Genomic DNA, 19,651 nt, shown 5'->3' on the forward strand with positions numbered 1-19,651 from the left:
GCAGTGGTAACATTGTAACCTGCCACAGGGCATTCTTGAATCTTTGGCTGTTGATTGGCTAGTTTTCCTTGTACAAAACCTGTAAGAGGTGTACAGGGCAACATCGCAGGAAATACTTTGTCTGGTAAAGAACCGTCTGCCTCAGTAGAAAACTTAACTACTTTGTCAGAGCAAGTAGGCCTGTTATTATTTTAGTTCTGTTTACATTTTTATTGTTATTTTCACAGCGGTGTATTTTGTTAAGCAGGAGAGGAAAACCTGTAATTGTGTTTTAATCAGTCTGTTATTGTTGCTGAAAACAACTGAAGGAGCATTCTCAGAGATAGGGCGATTTTTATTTAATATAGGCTATTTATGTTATATAATTTTTATTTATGTGTTTTGCAGCTGTATATTTTCACACAGGGAAGGAAACACTGTCTTTGTATTTTATTTTGATCACAGTCTGTTTTAATAAAAGTGTTTGTGACATCTCACATGTGGCTTTGACTTACAAATGAACATTTAGCTCACTTCATAGAAAATACAGAGATATATATTGTGTATCGCTATTCAGCTTTAAAATACCGAGATATGTTTTTTGGTCCATATCGTCCAGCCCTATACTGAACCAATCAGCTGTGAGTAAAGTAACATCTCTGACACAATGAAGTCACTCCCCATGTATCTCTCACTCCAAAATAAAGTGCCCTTCACAGGGAAATGTGTTTGATTTATTTAGATTTATATATTATGATTTAATATATTAGACCTACACATTAAGATATTATACAATGGTTTATTTAAGAGATCAGCGGACCTTAAAAATGCAGCACATTAAAAATGTATTATTGAGTTTATTTGCATTTCTTTACATACTGAACCTGTATGCAGTGCATGATGCTGAGAAAAACAATAAAAAAATAAAAACTGTTTGCAGATTCTCACTTTAAAGCATTTATTGTGTGACGAGTCTCTTCACCTGAATGGATATATGGATTTTTATGCTTTTAAAATTAATTAGCCTGTATGTTCTTATTGTGAGTCTATATAAATTCAATTTCTCATTATATTCATTTTATATTTCTTTCACTGCAGCAGCGGTGTTTCTTCTTGCTCTATAAATATATTCTTCAGATTTTCATAATGGAGACATAAATCACACTGAATTTTGAGATGTAAATCACACCGACTCTCTCCAAGCTTCTCCCATTGGCTGTTTGTGGCAAACGTCACTCATTCATGTGCACAAGTTTCAGGGTTAATCATGAACTCAGGATCAATCTCTGAGAACATTTGTAGAGAGCGTCTTGAGATCACTGATCCTGATCTAAACCGGTTTGGCTGACTGTATCTGGTTTTGTCAGCCTGATACTTATTCTTAAACTCTGAGTTTATTCAACAAGCTTCAGTGAACTCAATACAGACACAGAATAATCAAAGTATCATGAGTAATGTGTGTATGATCAAATAATGTTCACATTGACATTGTTACCTTGCATGTGTGATAAAATAGTGGACTACAGAATAATAGAAAATATCTTTGTGTTTATAATTAGAGCTTCTAATTATGTGAACTCACCTTGTGAATTAGATCCTCCTCCTGTCTCTGAATCTGCCTTCACAACAGAACCTTAGAAACAAACAAACACATTAAACTCTATCACTGTCCAGAAGAAAGTCAAATGTAGACAGAAATCAACCAACGAATGACCTACAGTATGTATAAAACTATTAACAAAATAGTGGACTGTGATCTTTTAACCCTCCTGTGGTATTCAAAAATGGCACCTTCCTTTGTTATTCGCGGACATTTTGACCAGAAGGTTTAGATGTGCTCCCCCCACACCCCCACCCCCTTTATTTTTTATGATGATGATGATAATAATGATAAAAAAAATTCTTCCCTGAAGTAAGAATAATAACATTTTGCATTTCTTTTGGGATTTTATGCTATTTTAATCTTATTAACTCGCATGTAAATTTATATATGTTACCATTAATTTGCTTATACAAATTAAAATAAAATAAAATAAATAATAAAATAACAATTCAGAACATACACTTCTATAAGTTGAAAAATGAAGAAAATATGAGAATGTGACAGATTGGTGCCATCTGGTGAACAAAATATAAATAACATGACTTGAAAACCATGTCATGCCAGTAACAGCAAGTAGATGACTGTAGACACATACTGTGTAGTCTGATGGCTTGTTGTAACCTAATTTTATATTTTATCACAATATATGCATTTGTGTGTGTGTGTGTGTGTGTGTGTGTGTGTGTTCTGCATTCTGAGTGTGTTATTGTCTTAACCCTTTATGTCTGAGTGTTTGTGTTTAGCATTGTGGCCAATTTATTAGTTTTATTTGACAAATGTTAAAATAAATGAATAATAAATAGTGTTGTGTTAAAGTCTCACCAGTTCAATCTTGTGTGTGTGTGTGTGAGAGTTGGGGTGTGTGTGTTGCACTGAGGATGTTTTATAGTATCGCCCTGTAATTTACTGCATTGTGGCTGACTTACTGATTGTATTTGACAGAGAAATAAAGTTCTGTTTTTTGGTCTTTCCCATTCATTTTCAATGGTCGGACAATTTTGACAGCGGATACCAAAGATGTTTTTTTTTTTTTTTTTTTTTTTTTTGACCACTTAGACATTGAATCAAGCCCAATTTTTATTGTATGTTCAGATGGCAAATGGAGGAAAAGTCATCAAGTCTCGCACTGCTCAGATAAAAGAAACCATGTTTATTCAATTTAGAATATATATTACGGTCAAAAATGACCGAATACCATAGGAGGGTTCAAATGAATGTGTAACTAGACATCAAATTGCATTATTATTTTTTTGGTTGAATGATGCATAGATGAATGAAATAAATGATGGCAAAGGGTTTTGCTGCATGAGAAACTAAACACAGACACAACCTGGTCTCAGACCATCATGCAGTGTGTGAAGATGTGACAACACAAATATTATAAATAATACTTCTATTTCAATACACTTCAAATAAGTCAAGAAGAAATAAAGGGAAATTAACAATGTATTTATGAATTATGCATTACCTGGAGTATGTTCAGAGTAGCTGTTAGACATCAGCACTGAAAGTAAAATCAAACAAACAAAAAACATTTCCATTAATTCAACACAATTCAATACAAATTAAAAACTGAAACTAAGTGTTTATGTCTAAAGTTTATTGTAGTTCAAATAAGTGTGTTTAATTTTCTTCTTCTTAAGATAGTTTTCCACTCATTTCTATGTGGATTCATCAGTCGACTGATGTTGGAGATTCAGTGTGTAACCTCATCAAACACACATCTGCAGGACTCACAGGTGAATTTAGAAGTGAATTCACTGATGGAGTGAATCAAGTTCTGTTTGCATTGAGCCAAAACCATCAAAACCATGTGTTTTGGTTTGTTGACAAGTGGCGTTACAGTACCATGTATATGTCTATATTCAGAAAATGTTTCACTCTCAAAAATAATGAGAAATAAAAGCAGTCTGCAGGACTCAATAACAGATCTGACATCAGACGTGCACCTTCTTACTAGTGTCACAAAACAGAATACCTACTGTATGTTGCAAAAATGTTCAAATTAAATTAACAATCAAAGATAAATTCAATTCCATCATTATAATGTAAAACCATTAAAAATAAACAACCTAATATTTGCATTTGCTGTCCTTGCCAGGGTCGGCCCAGAATTTTTGGCACCCTAGGCCAGATTTTAGATTGTCGACCCCCTTAATACATTTAAGCAATAGTAACATTGATATGTTTAATAATGGCTAAAAAATAAAAACAGAAAAGATCAGATGCCATTAAATTTAACTCCCACTTTTCAGTCTTCATGCGGTGCCCGGGTACTTCCCTGAAGATCAGATTCTAATGATCAATGCTCTTTTAGCATTTTGTGCTTCTTACATTTAGTAAAGATTAGTATTTATTTTTTACATTAACTTCTTTCCAGTTACCATACAGATGTTGCACTACAATTATCTGATGGACCCAGTTGTAAAATTTCCATCATGTTCTATTTTTATCAGTCATGTTAGTTTAAATTTCCCTGATATGTAGTATAGCCTATTTGATTTTCTCCATATATTCAACATTTTCAGTTGAAAATGACAATACGTGGCAAGCATGAGTCTGTTGATACAGCTGTTCTATTCAATAATTCGCAGAGTTGGGGAACATACTTTTAAATTGTGCTTACATAATAGATTTTTCTAGCTGCAAAGCAATCTTTTTACACAGAGACATACAGGGTGCACAAGCGAGAGATGGGTCATTCGTTTTGAACGAAACTTCTATATGACTCAAAAGAACGAGTAGTCTCAGAGAGTGATTTGTTCATTTTGGCGTGCGCAAAATCCGTGCTCATGTTTCATTCATTTGATGTGGGACAGCCACATAGGATCTGTACAGGAAACAGAAATGATCAGTTCACCTCACGAGTCTGTCTTCTACTAAGTCCCTGAAGTACGGAGACCCTAAAGGGTCAAGGTGGTGGGGAAAATAATTAGTGGCATGGGAAAAAAATAAGCAAATGCTTTTATGTTCCCCCGACAAACTTTGTGTTCCCCCGAGAAATTATGCGTTCTCTCGCAAATTATTTAGCGTTCTCCCGCAAAACTGTTGCTCTTATATATGCATTCCCGCTCCTGAATGCTCTGCAGGCTATTGCATTTATGACAGATAAGTCGAGATGACCGGTGCTGGTACCTACTTTTGGTGCAAAACTGTATTTTGTAAACATGTAAAGAGTGAGAAGATACAGTTACTCCTTTCTGTATTGCATCATTACATAATACATACATCTGATATATGGAATATGTAAAAAAAAACATTTTTATGCAATTCAAAATTCAGTTTTGTCATTTAAAGAATGCTACAAAAACAACCATTTTTACAGACAGTATGTAGCATGTTTTCCCAAACTACAGGCCTAATGGAATTTGAATATCATATTGTATCATTAAGGCTGTTATCATATCAAGAAAGACTCAACACACACCTCTGTATCTCAGCCCAATGTACTTATTTATTTTTTCACATCCTTTACATAGGCCCCTTCCTGTAGTACCTATCAGTACACCTCCCCCTTTTAGCTAAGCAATGCATTCACTTTCACTTATGTAAACTTTGAATATAAAATTAACTCTTATAAATCTTAACATTAACTCATTTTCATTTCAACAAACACATTCTTAACACTTTGTTTTCTTTAACACATTTAAAAAAAAAATTATTTTTTTCAAACCTTCTTGTGACATTGTTTTATATTTTTTTTAATATATATAACCCCATTTTCCTTCACCATATTATAGGTTCAGTATATCAGGAGGTTTGTAAACCCTGCCCTTTCTGGTGACACCTCTAATGGGGCGGAGATGCTTTCTGTTTCTCCGCAGCATTCCTCTCTCTGTCTGCACCAGGTAAGATCTTGGTGTATGAGCCAGTCCGCAGACAGATCCATAGATCTGTTCAGTGGCAAGCCACACTTTCTGTTCACGCTGAAGTTGTGGTAAGGGATGTGACTTATGGGGGTAATTGTAATTCACTGCCTTGCGTTTTCTCCCTTCCTCATCCTTTTTTTCTGAACTCCTGCAGGTCCGGCCACCTGGGCTCCAGCTTCCCTGTGATTTGAGGTAAAGTGGAGCATAGACATCTTCCACAAAACCCTTGCTCCATAGGTTTGCTCTGTTAGTCAGCAGGGCTTTGTGGTGGTCTTTTTCTTTAGCCCACAGACTTTTGATTGTGCATACAGCCCTCTCTGCCTCTCCATTTGCTTGGGGATAATGTGGGCTGCTTGTAGTGTGTTTAAAGTTACAGTCTTTTGCAAACTGTTGGAATGTGTGCGAGACAAACTGAGGTCCGTTGTCCAAAATGACCTCCTCTGGGATACCCTGTCATGCAAAGGCTTTTTCAATTGCTGTTACCATGACCTCAGAAGACAAAGTTTTCAGATGAGCCACCTCTATATATCTAGAGAAATGTATGAGGTATGTGTTCTTTTCCCACTCAAAGAGATCCATGCCCACCTTTTCCCACTGACGTGCTGGAACTGAAGACGGTAAGAGTGGTTCACAGTGAGGGACCCTGTGTTGATTGCATATGTGCATTGCTCGACCATCTGGCGAATGTCTGACTATATACCAGGCTGCCACACTGAGTGCTGAGCTCTGGCCTGACACTTTGTTATTCGTTGGTGACTGTCGTGTATTTTCATCAGCATCTCTTTCTGCAGATTCACTGGAATTTCTGTCTCCTCTTGGGGGGGCCTGGGTAGCTCAGTGGTAAAGACACTGGCTACCACCCCTGGAGTTCACTAATTCGCTAGTTCAAATCCCAGGGCATGCTGAGTGACTCCAGCCAGGTCCCCTAAGCAACCAAATTGGCCCAGTTGCTAGGGAGGGTAGAGTCACATGGGGCAACCTCCTTGTGATTGCTATAATGTGGTTTATTCTCTGTGGGGCACGTGGTGAGTTGAGCGTGGATGCCGCAGTGGATGGTCTGAAGCCTCCACATGCTATGTCTTCGTGGCAATGCACTCAACAAGCCACATGATGCAGGTTGATGGTCTCAGATGCAGAGGCAACTGGGATTCATCCTACGCCACCAAGATTGAGGCAAGTCATTACACAACCATGAGGACTTAAAAGTACATTGGGAATTGGGCATTCCAAATTGGGAGAAAAAAAAGTATGTCTCCTTTTAACAGCAGATTGTCAAGCAATGTCAATTCTGCTCTCACCTGCCAATAAGGTCTCAATTCTTTACGCACATCATGTTTTCCAGGCCAGCCTGAGAGACAGTGTTCCTTCACCTGTCTACAGATTTCATCATCTTTTTGAGCCCTTTTTATCTGCTCCAAATGACCCTCTGTTACCGGGAGAGAAGACACAATAGCATCTACAAAGACCTGTACATCTTTTTCTAGCTGCAGGTCTGCTTGTGAGGGACACCCCCTCAGAGGTGCATGTGAAAGTGTGTCTGCTGTGATTACATTTTTACCTGGGACATGTTTGATGTCATAACTGAATCTCAACAGACAAAGGCGGAATCTGAGGTCTCTGGGTGGTAGCTCATCAAGTCCTCTGCACCCCAGCAGTGGTATGAGAGGTTTGTGGTCAGTGAGTATAGTGAAGTGTAGACCTTGTTGGTATGAAACCAGTCTTTTGGCATGGCCATGTCACAGCCAGTGCCTCTTTTTCAATTTGTGCATGGCACTTCTGTGTCCGTTAGACTCCTGGATATGTATGTGACTGGTTTCCATGTGCCATCATTTTGCTTCTGTGTCAAGATACCACCTACCCCATAAGAGGATGCATCTGCTGCAACTTTTGTCTCTCTTTCGGGGGAGTAAGCAGCCAACACTTTTGGTGAACTCAGTTCCTCTTTCAGTTTGCGAAAGGCACATCTGATGTTCGTCCCATACCCATTCATTTCTCTGTCTGAGCAGCTCTTTCAGTGGCATGGTGAATGAAGCCAGTTGTGGTAAAAATTTAGCGAGATAGTTGGCCATCCCTAGTACTCTGCGTAAATCCGCCACACACTTTGGTTCGGGCATGTGGAGGATAGCACTGACTTTGCTTGGGTCTGCCTCAGTACCTTCGACTGTGATTTTGTGGCCCACAAAAAGCAGTTATCTCTTAGCAAACTCACATTTTTCGTTTAGTGTAAGGCCCACTGACTGAATTTTTTTCAAGACACTGTGCAGGCGGTGGTCATGTTCAGCTTTGTTTCGCCCAAAGACGAGGATATCGTCAGCATGACAAATCACTCCGCTGTAGTTCTCCAATAGTTGGGACATTCGTCTTTGAAAGTGTTCTGGCACTGAAACAATTACAAATGGGAGACGATTGAAGACATATCTCCCAAATGGAGTGATAAATGCTGTAAGTGGTCGTGACTCACAAGTGAGGGTAATCTGCCAGAAACCTGATCGTGCATCTAGTTTTGTGAATATTTTGGAATCTGACAGCATGGCCAAGGATTGATCAATGGCTGGAAGAATGTGGCGTTCTCTCTTAACCCATTTGTTAAGGTTTGTTAAATCCACACATATACAGATCTTTCCGTTTGGCTTGGGAATGACAACCATCCCCGCACACCGTTCTGTAGGGCTGCTCACCTTTGAAATGACCCCCATCTGCTCCATTCTGTGTAGTTCCTCCTTCACTTTTGCTCTTAGAGGTATGGGAACACGGTGGGGTGCTGATAGGGCATATGGTGTTGCATCCTTCTGCAGTTTAATGTGATACGGCTCCTGCAGCAACCCTAGACCTGTAAACACTGAGGGGTAAGCAGTAATGAAGTCATTGTCTTGTTTTGTGACTGCTTCAATGCGGTGAACTAGGTTAAGGGACTCTATTGCTGGTAATCCTAAGAGTGGTTTCGTGAGCTTATTTACAGCATACACTTCTTGGGTGCAGCTGTGTCCCTTTGCATTCAACACGCTCCGAAAACCCCTTTTTACATCAAGGATGTTGCGCCCTGGCCCATACAGAACTTTTGATGGTGTCTTTAACTCACCAAGTTTGTTTTCATTGAAAATGGCCTCTGGAACAGCAGTCACGGCTGCCCTCGTGTCCAGTTTAAAATTGACAGGAGCCCCATTCACTGTAACAGTCTCTGTCCATTCTGTAACTGCAGCTGTAAACACTTCCCCGAGAAAAGCATAGTCCTCCTCCTCAGCATATTCAATCTCTTGTTGTGAGACAGAGTCGATTTTGTATGTGCGACATGCAGCTGCAAAATGGCCCTTTTTTTTTTTTTTTTTTTTTTTTTTCATTTTCAGCACTCTGCATCTTTCGCTGGACAGTATTTCCAAGAATGTCTCTGTCTTGCCCCACATCTGCCACAGTCTTTTTGTGTTGGTTTCTCTTTTCTGTCATTGTTTTTCTCTGTTTTTCTCTGTCTGTCATGTTGGAATGTTTTGTTGATCATCCTCTTTCCTCTGATTGTATCTAAATTTAAGCTATGTGTAGCTGTTGATTCTGCCCCGTGTAACACTGCTTGGTGTTTTTTTACTGTTTCGTTTTGCCGTACTTTCTGTATTGCTTTGGCTAATGTAAGATCCGGATCTAGTTGCAGACATTCAGATAGTCCCCTATCTCTAATCCCTACAACTATTCGATCTCTGATCAGCTCTTCTTTCAATGTGCCAAAATTGTAGTGTTCAGCCAGCCTGTGTACCACTGTTATAAAAGTCCCTGTGTTTTCTCTGTCTTCCTGACATCGATGGTTAAACTGTGCACGTTCGAATATGATATTATGTTTGCTGACACAATGTTGGTGAAATGCTTCTACAACGCTGTCATATTTCTTTCTCTCCAACTCACCCAACGGTAATAGTGTGAGGATGTCGTCTGCTTCGTCCCCCGTAGCGTAGAGTAAGGAGTTGATTTGATATTCCTCCGGCTTTGTACTCAGGCCGGATGCCAGATGAAAGCGTTCAAAACGTCTTATCCACCTTGGAAAATATGCTGAATTGGAGAAGTTGAACGGCTCCGGGTGTGTTATTTGTACTGCTGCAACAGCCATTTTTTTGTTTATTTTGTTTTTTCCTCTCTGAATCCGCACTGCTCCCTCGAGTTTCACACTCGATTCTTTCAGTTTTCAAACTCTTCTAACTGGTGTGGTCCATTTCCATCAGCAATATGGAACCACTTCTGACACCATGTATCATTAAGGCTGTTATCATATCAAGGAAGACTCACACACGTCTGTATCTCAGCCCAACGTACTTATTTATTCTCTTCACATCCTTTACATACGCCCCTTCTTCTAGCCCCATCACTGCTCGTGCATTATGGGTATTGTAGTACCTATCATACACATGCTCAAATATCAACTATTATTTTATTTGTATGTGTGTTTAGGTGACCATTTATCATCCACCAGCAGATGTGACAATTGTGATTGAGTGAGTCAATCATTCAACACTGACACGTACCAAACCGCATAAATGATGCCTCCATAGGGCACTCCGAAAGGAGAGCAATCATGGTGGCTAAACAACAGGGTTGTTCCAAACACAAATATGAATGATTTAAAAGTGAGTTCCGAATTGCAGTTATTTTAAAGCCCAAAACCTTCAGTCACCATACATAATGAAGCATTTATTGGCGTGGAGAGGGAAACACCATCACAACAACAACAAAAACAACAATAATATGTGATTCAATTGTGCACCACAGTATTCCATTTCAGTTAGACCACTCGCATTTAATGTAATTTTAACTATGTTCGTAAATTGAAGATCATGATTTGTGCATTGGCTAGGTGTTGTCTTTTGGGCTTTACTCTTTCATTGCACTGGCTTTCTCTTCTTGTTGAACTCAAAAGCTGGAATAATGCTGGAATACACATAGGAGAGCTAGCAGAAGACAGTCATTAGACAGAGGCCCTGGTCCTCCTGACCCCTTTATTGGCACATTACAGGAAAATAGTTTGAAGTATTAATAAATATTTTATAACATAACTTTTGACCAGCAAGGTCTGAAAATCACTTTAATAATTATATGACTTATTTAAGTCAAATTTCACAACTTTTTGCAAAGTTTCTGCTTATAGTCTCTCAGTCAGATAATGAAGACAATATTACAACAATAGGGCCTCCTGCACATTACTCAAACATGTTCAATAAGAACAGCAGACAGACCGTAGATTAATAGAGGAATTGAGAGTGATCTGAGAGCTCAAGATGGAGAGAGTCTATTTAAAGATACAGCGCATACAACACCAACTCACGAAAACAGAAATATGTCTGATTCAACACACAATCCAAAGATTATTACAATAAAATAAGATACAAGTATATAAAATATGAAGAGATGAAAGACATCAAAGTTACAACATGTACACAAGTCCATCATCTTTCACATGAACACAGACAGATGCATTTGTTCTGTAACACACAGTAATAACTGCAGTCTTCACTCTCATCATCACAATAACACACACACACACACACACACGATAATATAAAATATAATAATATACTCACAGAGTAGAAGAAGCAGCACACTGGACTCCATACTGTCACATTAATGAACCGTTTTCACAGTGCTGTGTCTAAACCAAACACTTCCTGTGTTCAAACATAATTTCACACTTCAGAGACAGAAAGAAAAGGCGGGGAGAGAAAGACAACTGTCTACAGACCAATGCATGCAGAACAAAAAAAATAAAATAATAAGATATTTAACTTAATGCATTCAAGCTGTTGAAGCTGTGTTCATCTTTAATTTGAGCAAAGACTTTAACATGAACATCTAAACACACACATGCAAATCATGTCGACTGAATCAGACACACAAGTGACTCTGCAGTGAATTAAATTCAGACTGTCCATGATTCACAAGATTTAAAATGTGTTCATTTCTCCTCTAAAGGATAGCTGAACCATAACAGTCTCTTAAAATCTCTCATTATCAGGGTGTTAAAGGGAGTTAAAGATGCTGCTGAAAGTCTGACCTGTCAAGACAGTGTGAAACTGCTAGTTCTGTGTTCCTGGAAACAAACACAAAAGCTGTGAAAACAGAGTGAGAATGTTTAAAGACACATGTGAAGAGAAGATAGTGATAATGATAAAACAACAACATGGCAAAAATGCATGCAATTACTAGAAAATGAAAAGCTCTCCATGTTTTATACCACATACTGTAATGACACACCAACACAGGAACTGGAGATGAACCCAGGTGTGGGAGTTTATGGAACAGAACACAGAGGAAACAGGTAAGTAGCATGAGGTGAGTATTCAGGCTAGTAAAGTCTTATTAACACAGCCTTTTGTAAAACCAGAGAACATAGGCAGAAGGCGATCAACTGATCGCCACTAGGATCCACAGATCTGTATTTCTAGTCCAATCCTTGCAAAAACAGGAAACAAACTTCAACCGGGTTTCAGACTCTCAACATCCATAAACTGAGGAGCAGGTCAGTATTTAAAGGCATAATGCACATTGAGGGTTCTCAAAATCACTTATCTTGCACATCCAGAGCAGATCATTGATACACAGGTAAGTTACACACAGGTAAGTAGGTATACTGCAAACTCAGGTTTCTCAAAATCACTTATCTTGCACATGGAAGACTCTGAGGGCGGAGCTGAGGGAGGCTCGACAAAGGCAGGCAGAGCCGAGGGAGGCTCAGCGCAAGGAGCCGTTAGTGATTGGGAACTGACCTCCGTGGTCATGAGCACCGGCAGCAACTGGGGAACGACCTCCATGGTCGTGAGCACTGGCAGCGACTGGGGAACGACCTCCGTGGTCGTGAGCACTGGCAGCGACTGGGGAATGACCTTCGTGGTCGTGAGCACCACCAGCGACTGGGGAACGACCTCCATGGTTGTGAGCACTGCCAATGACTGGGGAACGACCTCCGTGGTCGTGAGCACTGGCAGCGACTGAGGAGTAGGAGCCCTTCTCCTCTTCTTCTTCCGGACAGCTGGGAGCGTTGTTATGGGGATGGTTGAGACTACAGACATTGGCTCTGGGACGATCGAGGCTACTGGCATTGGCTCTGGGACGGTTGAGGCGACAGGCATGGGCATTGATAATCTGTGAGGAATGGTCTTCATGGCTCTACATACCGACATCAGTGGGGGAATCATTCACTTTCAGAAGTGAGTGCAAACAATAACGGGGTAAACTCTGTGGTCTTCGAAGCAGGCGGCGGTGGTGGCACAGGGTTCCCGCCATAGCCCAAAGTGTATGGGGAGAAGGCTGGGAGAGGAGTTACCTTGGGGGTGATGGGAGTGACCTTCTCTGTCCCGTGTGTCAAAAATGGCGAGGGGTAATATATGTCCAGCATGGCTCGGACATAATCCGAAAAGGAAAGATTCTCCACCTCCGGAAGAGCTGTAGGTCTGTGAAAGTTTAGTCCCATTCCAAAGATGGCTCTTCTGTATGAGTTTGATATAGTGATTTTAGCAGCGAGTTGGTAAAACTTAACTGAGTATTCCCAGAGAGGAAGATCCTGCCTAAACAGTTCCATGAACGCCCCCGTTGGCTCCGTGCTCTTGGTTGACGAACAAGCTCCGCAAGCAGATCTTCACCCATAATGGCGGCATCTCCCATTGGCAGAAGGCGATCAACTGATCGCCACTAGGATCCACAGATCTGTATTTCTAGTCCAATCCTTGCAAAAACAGGAAACAAACTTCAACCGGGTTTCAGACTCTCAACATCCATAAACTGAGGAAAAGGTTAGTATTTAAAGGCATAATGCACATTGAGGGTTCTCAAAATCACTTATCTTGCACATCCAGAGCAGATCGTTGATACACAGGTAAGTTACACACAGGTAAGTAGGTATACTCTAAACTCAGGGTTCTCAAAATCACTTATCTTGCACATCCAGAGCAGATTGTTGATACACAGGTAAGTAGGTATACTGCAAACTCAGGGTTCTCAAAATCACTTATCTTGCACATCCAGGGCAGATCGTTGATAAACATGTAAGTCACACACAGGTAAGTTATTTCCCTCTGAAGCAGAGCGAAATGTGAGTCCTAGGAACATACAACAAGGCCAGACGTTGACTGAGTGTGAGTGTGAGGTTTAAGTGCAAGTCCAAACAGGGTGATGATGAGCTGCAGGGGTGCATGATTAAAACTCAGGCGAGTGAGAGCGGGTGACTGACGGAGTGAGGGAGAGGGAGCAGAGTGTGGCGTGAGAGAGGGAGTCCGGTGGATCCGTGACACATACAGGTATTGCATTTAAATTTAAATCACTTTGTCAAATGTTTTTTAATGTCTACCTAGGCAAATAATAACACTGTAGAGAACTGTAACTGTACATCAATATTTCAAAACGCTCAGAGCTTTGTTTTTTAGACATTTTAATTAACATGGCAACAGATCCAGTGAAAATATGTGCAGCAACGAAATGCTCAAGAAACTTTCTGAAGGTTGAGTGATGGACTTCACATTTTTACATGCCTTTAAAAAAAAAGTGCCAAACTCAATGAGTGAGAAATGACTAAAAGTGACAAATGTGTACTTTCCGTTTAGTTGAAATGTGTAACGTGTAGATGTTGGACAGAATGACCCAGGAGCAGGGGAAACAGTTCCAAAATATTTATTCACAATAATATGTAGAAAGTCAATCATGCGCCACGGCGCAGAGAGTAGTGAGTAGTGTGTTTATCAGTGGAGTGTGTGCGTCGTGAAAGTCAGGAGAAGCTTGGAAGAATCCTCTGTGGAAGTTAGGTAAATTGAGTGATGTCCAGCGGACAATGCGAGTAACAGCAGAAGTGTAGATCCCAGGCACGCGGACATAGACTGCCATGGATTGCCAGGCTGAAACTCAGTGAAGACTGTAAGGCAAACCACAACGCAAACACTGCGGGCAACCAACAGAGTGACAAGACAGGACCAGCTAAAAAAAGAGACCGAGGTTAGTACTCAACCATGTATAATCATCTGGCGAAGAAACAGAGAAACATGAGCGCATAAGTATGGAGTGAAATCAGGCTGGAACAGGTGTTGCTCAACATGCTAATCAGTGGCATGATTGGTGTCACACTGAGAACAATGAACGTTCCCATGGAAACGGCGTTGATGCCAGTCGAGTGGGCCTGAGAAACACGAGGGAGAGAAAATGACAAAACAAACAGAACAAACCTGTGGTTTTACAGAACCGTGACAGTGCCCCCCCCCCCCCCAAACAGAGGTGAGACTCATCAATGAGGGCGTGGTCCAGGAAGTCCCGAGCCAGGACCTAACACCTCTCCTCAGGTCCATAACGCTCACATTTCCTTTAAAAAAAAAAAAAAAAAAAAGCCAAATTCCAACAATAAGAGTGAATAAGACTTAGGGCATTTTCAGACCTGGCTCGTTTGGAGGGAAGTGCAGTGATTAGTTAGAACGTTTTGCAGACTTTAACCAATAGGTGACAGACGGGCTCGTTTAGATAATGTGAACGGTATGTGTCGATGTATTGTTTCTTATGATGACGTTGCATTGCATGTGTGAACTCAAAAATGAGCAGCAGAGGTAAAACCAGCGGTAAAACAAGAGTGAAGGCTAAAACTCGTTTATCCAGGGCAGGACTGCAGTTTCCCTTTGGTTGTGTGCACAGGCTGCTCTGCAAAGGAAAATACACAGAGTGCCTTGGTGCCGGTGCTCCTGTTTATCTGGCCGCTGTGCTCGAGTATCTCACCGCTGAGATCCTGAAGTTGGCTGGAAACGCCGCTCGGGACAACAAGAAGACTCGTATCATTCCCCGTCACCTGCAGCTGGCAGTGCAGAATGACGAGGAGTTGAACTAATTCTTGGGTGGAGTGACCATCACTCAGGGTGGTGTGCTGCCCAACATCCAGGCTGTGCTGCTGCCCAAGAAGATTAAGAAACCCGCCAAGAAGTAAATAGACTAAATTCTGATTCATATAAACCCAAAGGCTCTTTTAAGAGTCACACACTTGAACTATAAGAGTCATGTTCTTCCATTGAAATATTAAATCAATATTTTCATAAGCGGGTATTTAAAATACAAAAATGCAGTGAAAAACTACATAGTAATGTAAACTCGTGAGAAATCAAATGCTTCACTTTCACTTGTATCTATAAAATAGGATAGTGTCGGCTGTAAAATACATGTTTAGGCAAACAGTTATAATATTACAATTGTGTATGCTGAAACATAAATTACAGACAATACTCCTTTAATAGCTGTTCCTCTAATTACGTGTAGCAAACAATATAGATTAACATACAAATTCAGTGGTTTTAGGATAAACAGTGATTAAAGAATATCAACGCAAATTGTGATTAAAGTGAATGTTTCTTTAGGCTATGGCTGATTGAGACAGTAATGGGATTGCTTTATTTTTTTTTATCTAAACTGCACAATCACAAAAAATAAAATAGTTTATTCACCATTATAATACTTCTTTGGATCATTACTAGCCTATTAATAACAACCGATCACATTAACTATTATTTATGTATTTGTTATTACTAATCATAAGACTATTAATTATTCAAAACAAATAAATGAAACTACATGAGTATGACATTTATTGAAATATATGTGCAGCATTTGTGTCATGCGCACAGAGATGAACTGAACAAAAGATCTTGAGCTGGAAACTGCCGCCACTTGTTTGAAAAGACGATCAGTATCATTGGTCAACTGTGATGCGTAGACATCCATATTAGCCAATCACAAGCCTCACAAGCCTCTTCACCCTCCCCACACTGAGCGCGTGCTCAAACTAGCCTTTAAAAAGCAGCGGTGTAACGGTCATCTGCATTTCTTGTGAAGAACAGAGAAGAGATTTTTGATGTCATGGCAAGAAGACCGCTCATGCCAAACAGACCGCTCGTAAATCCACCGGTGGAAAAGCCCCGAGGAAGCAGCTCGCTACTAAAGCTGCCCGTAAGAGCGCTCCAGCCACCGGTGGAGTCAAGAAACCTCATCGTTACAGGCCTGGTACCGTGGCTCTGAGAGAGATCCGCTGTTATCAGAAGTCAACTGAGCTGCGTTTCGCAAACTGCCTTTCCAGCGTCTGGTGTGAGAAATCGCTCAGGATTTCAAGACGGATCTGCGCTTCCAGAGTTCAGCTGTCATGGCCCTGCAGGAGTCCAGCGAGGATTATTTGGTCGGTCTGTTCAAGAACACCAACTTGTGTGCTGTCCGTGCCAAGAGGGTCACCATCATGCCCAAAGACATTCAGCTGGCATGCCGGATTCACGGAGAATGTGCTTAAATCCACAGTGACGTCACCCACATCAACCCCAAAGGCTTTTTTAAGAGTCACTTCAATCCCACCGACAGATTATTTCCAGTCTGTCTTTATTATAGGTAATATCAGAAGTTATTTGGCTTTGCTCTTGTATGTTTAGTGGATTCATCAAGTTAACTTTTGCCATTTAATTTGCAATTATCTTTTTATGTCCCTATTTAGTGTCCATTGGTAAGTTTGTTGGATAAAACATTTCATTGTCTTCTGCTCTGTTGTATCCATGAAGACACGCAATCAGAGGGTGCATCGTCTCCTTTTTAAATTAGCATAGAGGAGGGGATAAAAACTTAAGCACGTCAGATGAATCTCATCGTTTTGTGAGTTTCACACTTTACAGCATCATGCTAGAACCAGCGAAGTCCGCACTGAAGAAAGGATCCAAGAAGACCGTCACTAAAATCGCCAGTAAAGGAGGAAAGAAGCGCAAGTGGTCCAGGAAGGAGAGTTACGCTATCTACGTGTATAAAGTCCTGAAGCAGGTTCATCTCCTCCAAGGCGATGGGAATCATGAACTCTTTCGTCGACATCTTCGAGCGCATCGGCGGTGAAGCGTCTCGTCTCGCTCACTACAACAAGCGCTCCACCATCACATCGAGAGAGATCCAGACTGCCATGCGTCTGCTGCTGCCCGGTGAACTGGCCAAACACGCCATGTCCTTATTTGTGGCCTTTAGTGTGCAGTAATACAGTGTCAAAGTCTTTTTATCTTCAGATGGAGCAGATCATGAAGCAGATGGGTGTGTCAGAATATGCCAAACTTTCATGGGACAAACCAAACAGATGGGAATGTTTTCCTGAAGAAGAACCAGTAAACAAACTCTCAGTTGAAGAGGTAATTCCTTAAATAGTCATTAGCAATGTGTCCAAAAGGCCCAAGTATTCTCAGATGTGATGTATAATTCTGACCAATCAGATTGCTTGATGTTACGGCAGCCTCACCTGCCTGAAGTGAAAACAGAATGTGAGCGTTGAGCAGATGCAACATAACAAGTGCGAGTGAACAGTTCGCTAAATTCACTCTTGTTTAGTTAGTTTAATAACTGTTCTTTTGGCAGTACTTTTGAGTTTACCTTTGGGATATGGTGTGCGTGCATGTAAAGTAAGTGCAAGTGGACTTTCTGTTCTTAATTAAGATCAGTTGTTTGGTCTGCAGCATCATAATATTAAACTAGCGACATTCTACCTTCATTAATATTCGATCTAGAATGCTTATGAGTGTCTGAAGACTGTGCTTCACTGTACCTTTGAATCTGTATTGCACACTATTATTTATTATTGATTACATGCAATCCAAGGTGTTGTGTTGAAGATTGTGTAATTTAGCAATGGTCAGTTAGTTGCATTATGTTCACATCTACTGGTGTTCGCTATTCATGGTTTAGTGGCTTCACCTTGTGGGCTTATGAAAGAATAACCACCCAACAGTGTCATTTAACTGCTTTATTAATACCTTTTGTTCTGGTAGTCAATGTAGACATAAAAGGTATTGTCATATATTCAATTGGGTATTTATGTTGTGAAATAAGAATGTGTTACTAAGTTTATTTAATGTGTTAATTAGTTTCAGAACCACACATGCATGCCCAACAAAGTGATATTCAGTAAACTCATTGAAAGAACTTGGAAACTGCCTGTTGATTCTCTTCAAATAAGTGTCATCACACACAGTTCTGACCGACTGTCTGCAGCGTTTCGAATTCATCCGAATTAGTGCCTAAATCTAAACCCCCCTCTGTTTCACAATGATTAAATAAGATAAAATAAAAACAGCATTTTGCCCCAGTGCTGTTGTTAGAGTTTTTTTGAATCCAGAACATTATTTTAAATGTTCTTCTACAAGTATGATTTCAAAAGTCCACCACCAATGATGGATAATCATCAAAAAATAAATCATATAAATCAACTATTTTTACACTCATGATCACTTCATTAAGAACACCTCTGTATACCTATTTATTCATGCAAATATCTAATCATCCAATCGTGAGACAGCAGTGTAATGTATAAAATCAAAAATGTGATCTCAGTGTTTTAGACTGTGGCATGATAGTTGGTGCCAGACGGGCTGATTTGAGTATTTCTGTAACTGCTGATCTCCTGGGATTTTCACACACAACAGTCTCTAGAATTTACTCTGAATGGTACTAAAAACAAAAAACATCCAGTGAGGGGCTGTTCTGTGGACGGAAATGCCTTGTTGATGAGAGAGGTCAATGGAGAATGACCAGACTGGTCCAAGCTGCAAGGAAGGCAGTAACCCAAATAAACACACATTACAACAGTTTACATTTACATTTACATTTATTCATTTGGCAGACACTTTTATCCAAAGCAACTTACAAAAGAGGAAAACATAAGTGAATCATCTTAAGGAGACAGTGGTATGAAAAGTGCTGTATTACAAAGTTTCACTAGCATCATAATAGTATTCAAAACAGAATAAAGTTATTTTTTTTTTTTTTTTTTTAATGACAGGTTAAGTGCTCATGGAAAAGATGTGTTTTTATTCATTTTTTGAAGATAGAGAGTGAGTCAGCTTCACGGATGGAGTTGGGAAGGTCGTTCCACCAACGTGGTATGATGAAGCTGAAAGTCCGGGAAAGTGTTTTGGTGCCTCTTTGTGTTGGCACAACAAGGCGATGCTCCTTAGCCGACCGCAGGCTTCTAGTGGGCGCGTAACTCTGCATAAATGATTTTAGGTATGCTGGAGCAGACCCAGTGACTGTTCTGTATGCCAGCATCAGAGCCTTGAATTTGATACGTGCATCAACCGGCAGCCAGTGGAGAGAGACAAGGAGTGGTGTAACATGCACTCTCTTTGGTTCATTAAAGACCAGACGTGCTGCTGCATTCTGGATCATTTTCAGGGGTCTAATTGCACATGCAGGGAGGCCTGCA

The 19,651-nt window shown here is 40.3% G+C and overlaps 1 protein-coding gene across 1 annotated transcript in view; it reads right to left on the minus strand.

Moving 5' to 3' along the window:
* The window catches only part of LOC127440265 (uncharacterized), a 204,410-nt gene that overhangs the window by 37,493 nt on the left and 147,266 nt on the right, over positions 1-19,651 (minus strand). Inside the window, 7 exon segments of the mRNA XM_051696744.1 lie at positions 1,562-1,612; positions 3,051-3,086; positions 5,370-5,901; positions 6,750-6,943; positions 7,661-7,831; positions 7,913-8,704; positions 15,169-15,337. Of these exon segments, the coding sequence (XP_051552704.1) occupies positions 1,562-1,612; positions 3,051-3,086; positions 5,370-5,901; positions 6,750-6,943; positions 7,661-7,831; positions 7,913-8,704; positions 15,169-15,337 (1,945 nt within the window).

This window comes from Myxocyprinus asiaticus, chromosome 1, assembly GCF_019703515.2.
Source record: "Myxocyprinus asiaticus isolate MX2 ecotype Aquarium Trade chromosome 1, UBuf_Myxa_2, whole genome shotgun sequence".
Classification (NCBI taxonomy): Eukaryota; Metazoa; Chordata; class Actinopteri; order Cypriniformes; family Catostomidae; genus Myxocyprinus; species Myxocyprinus asiaticus.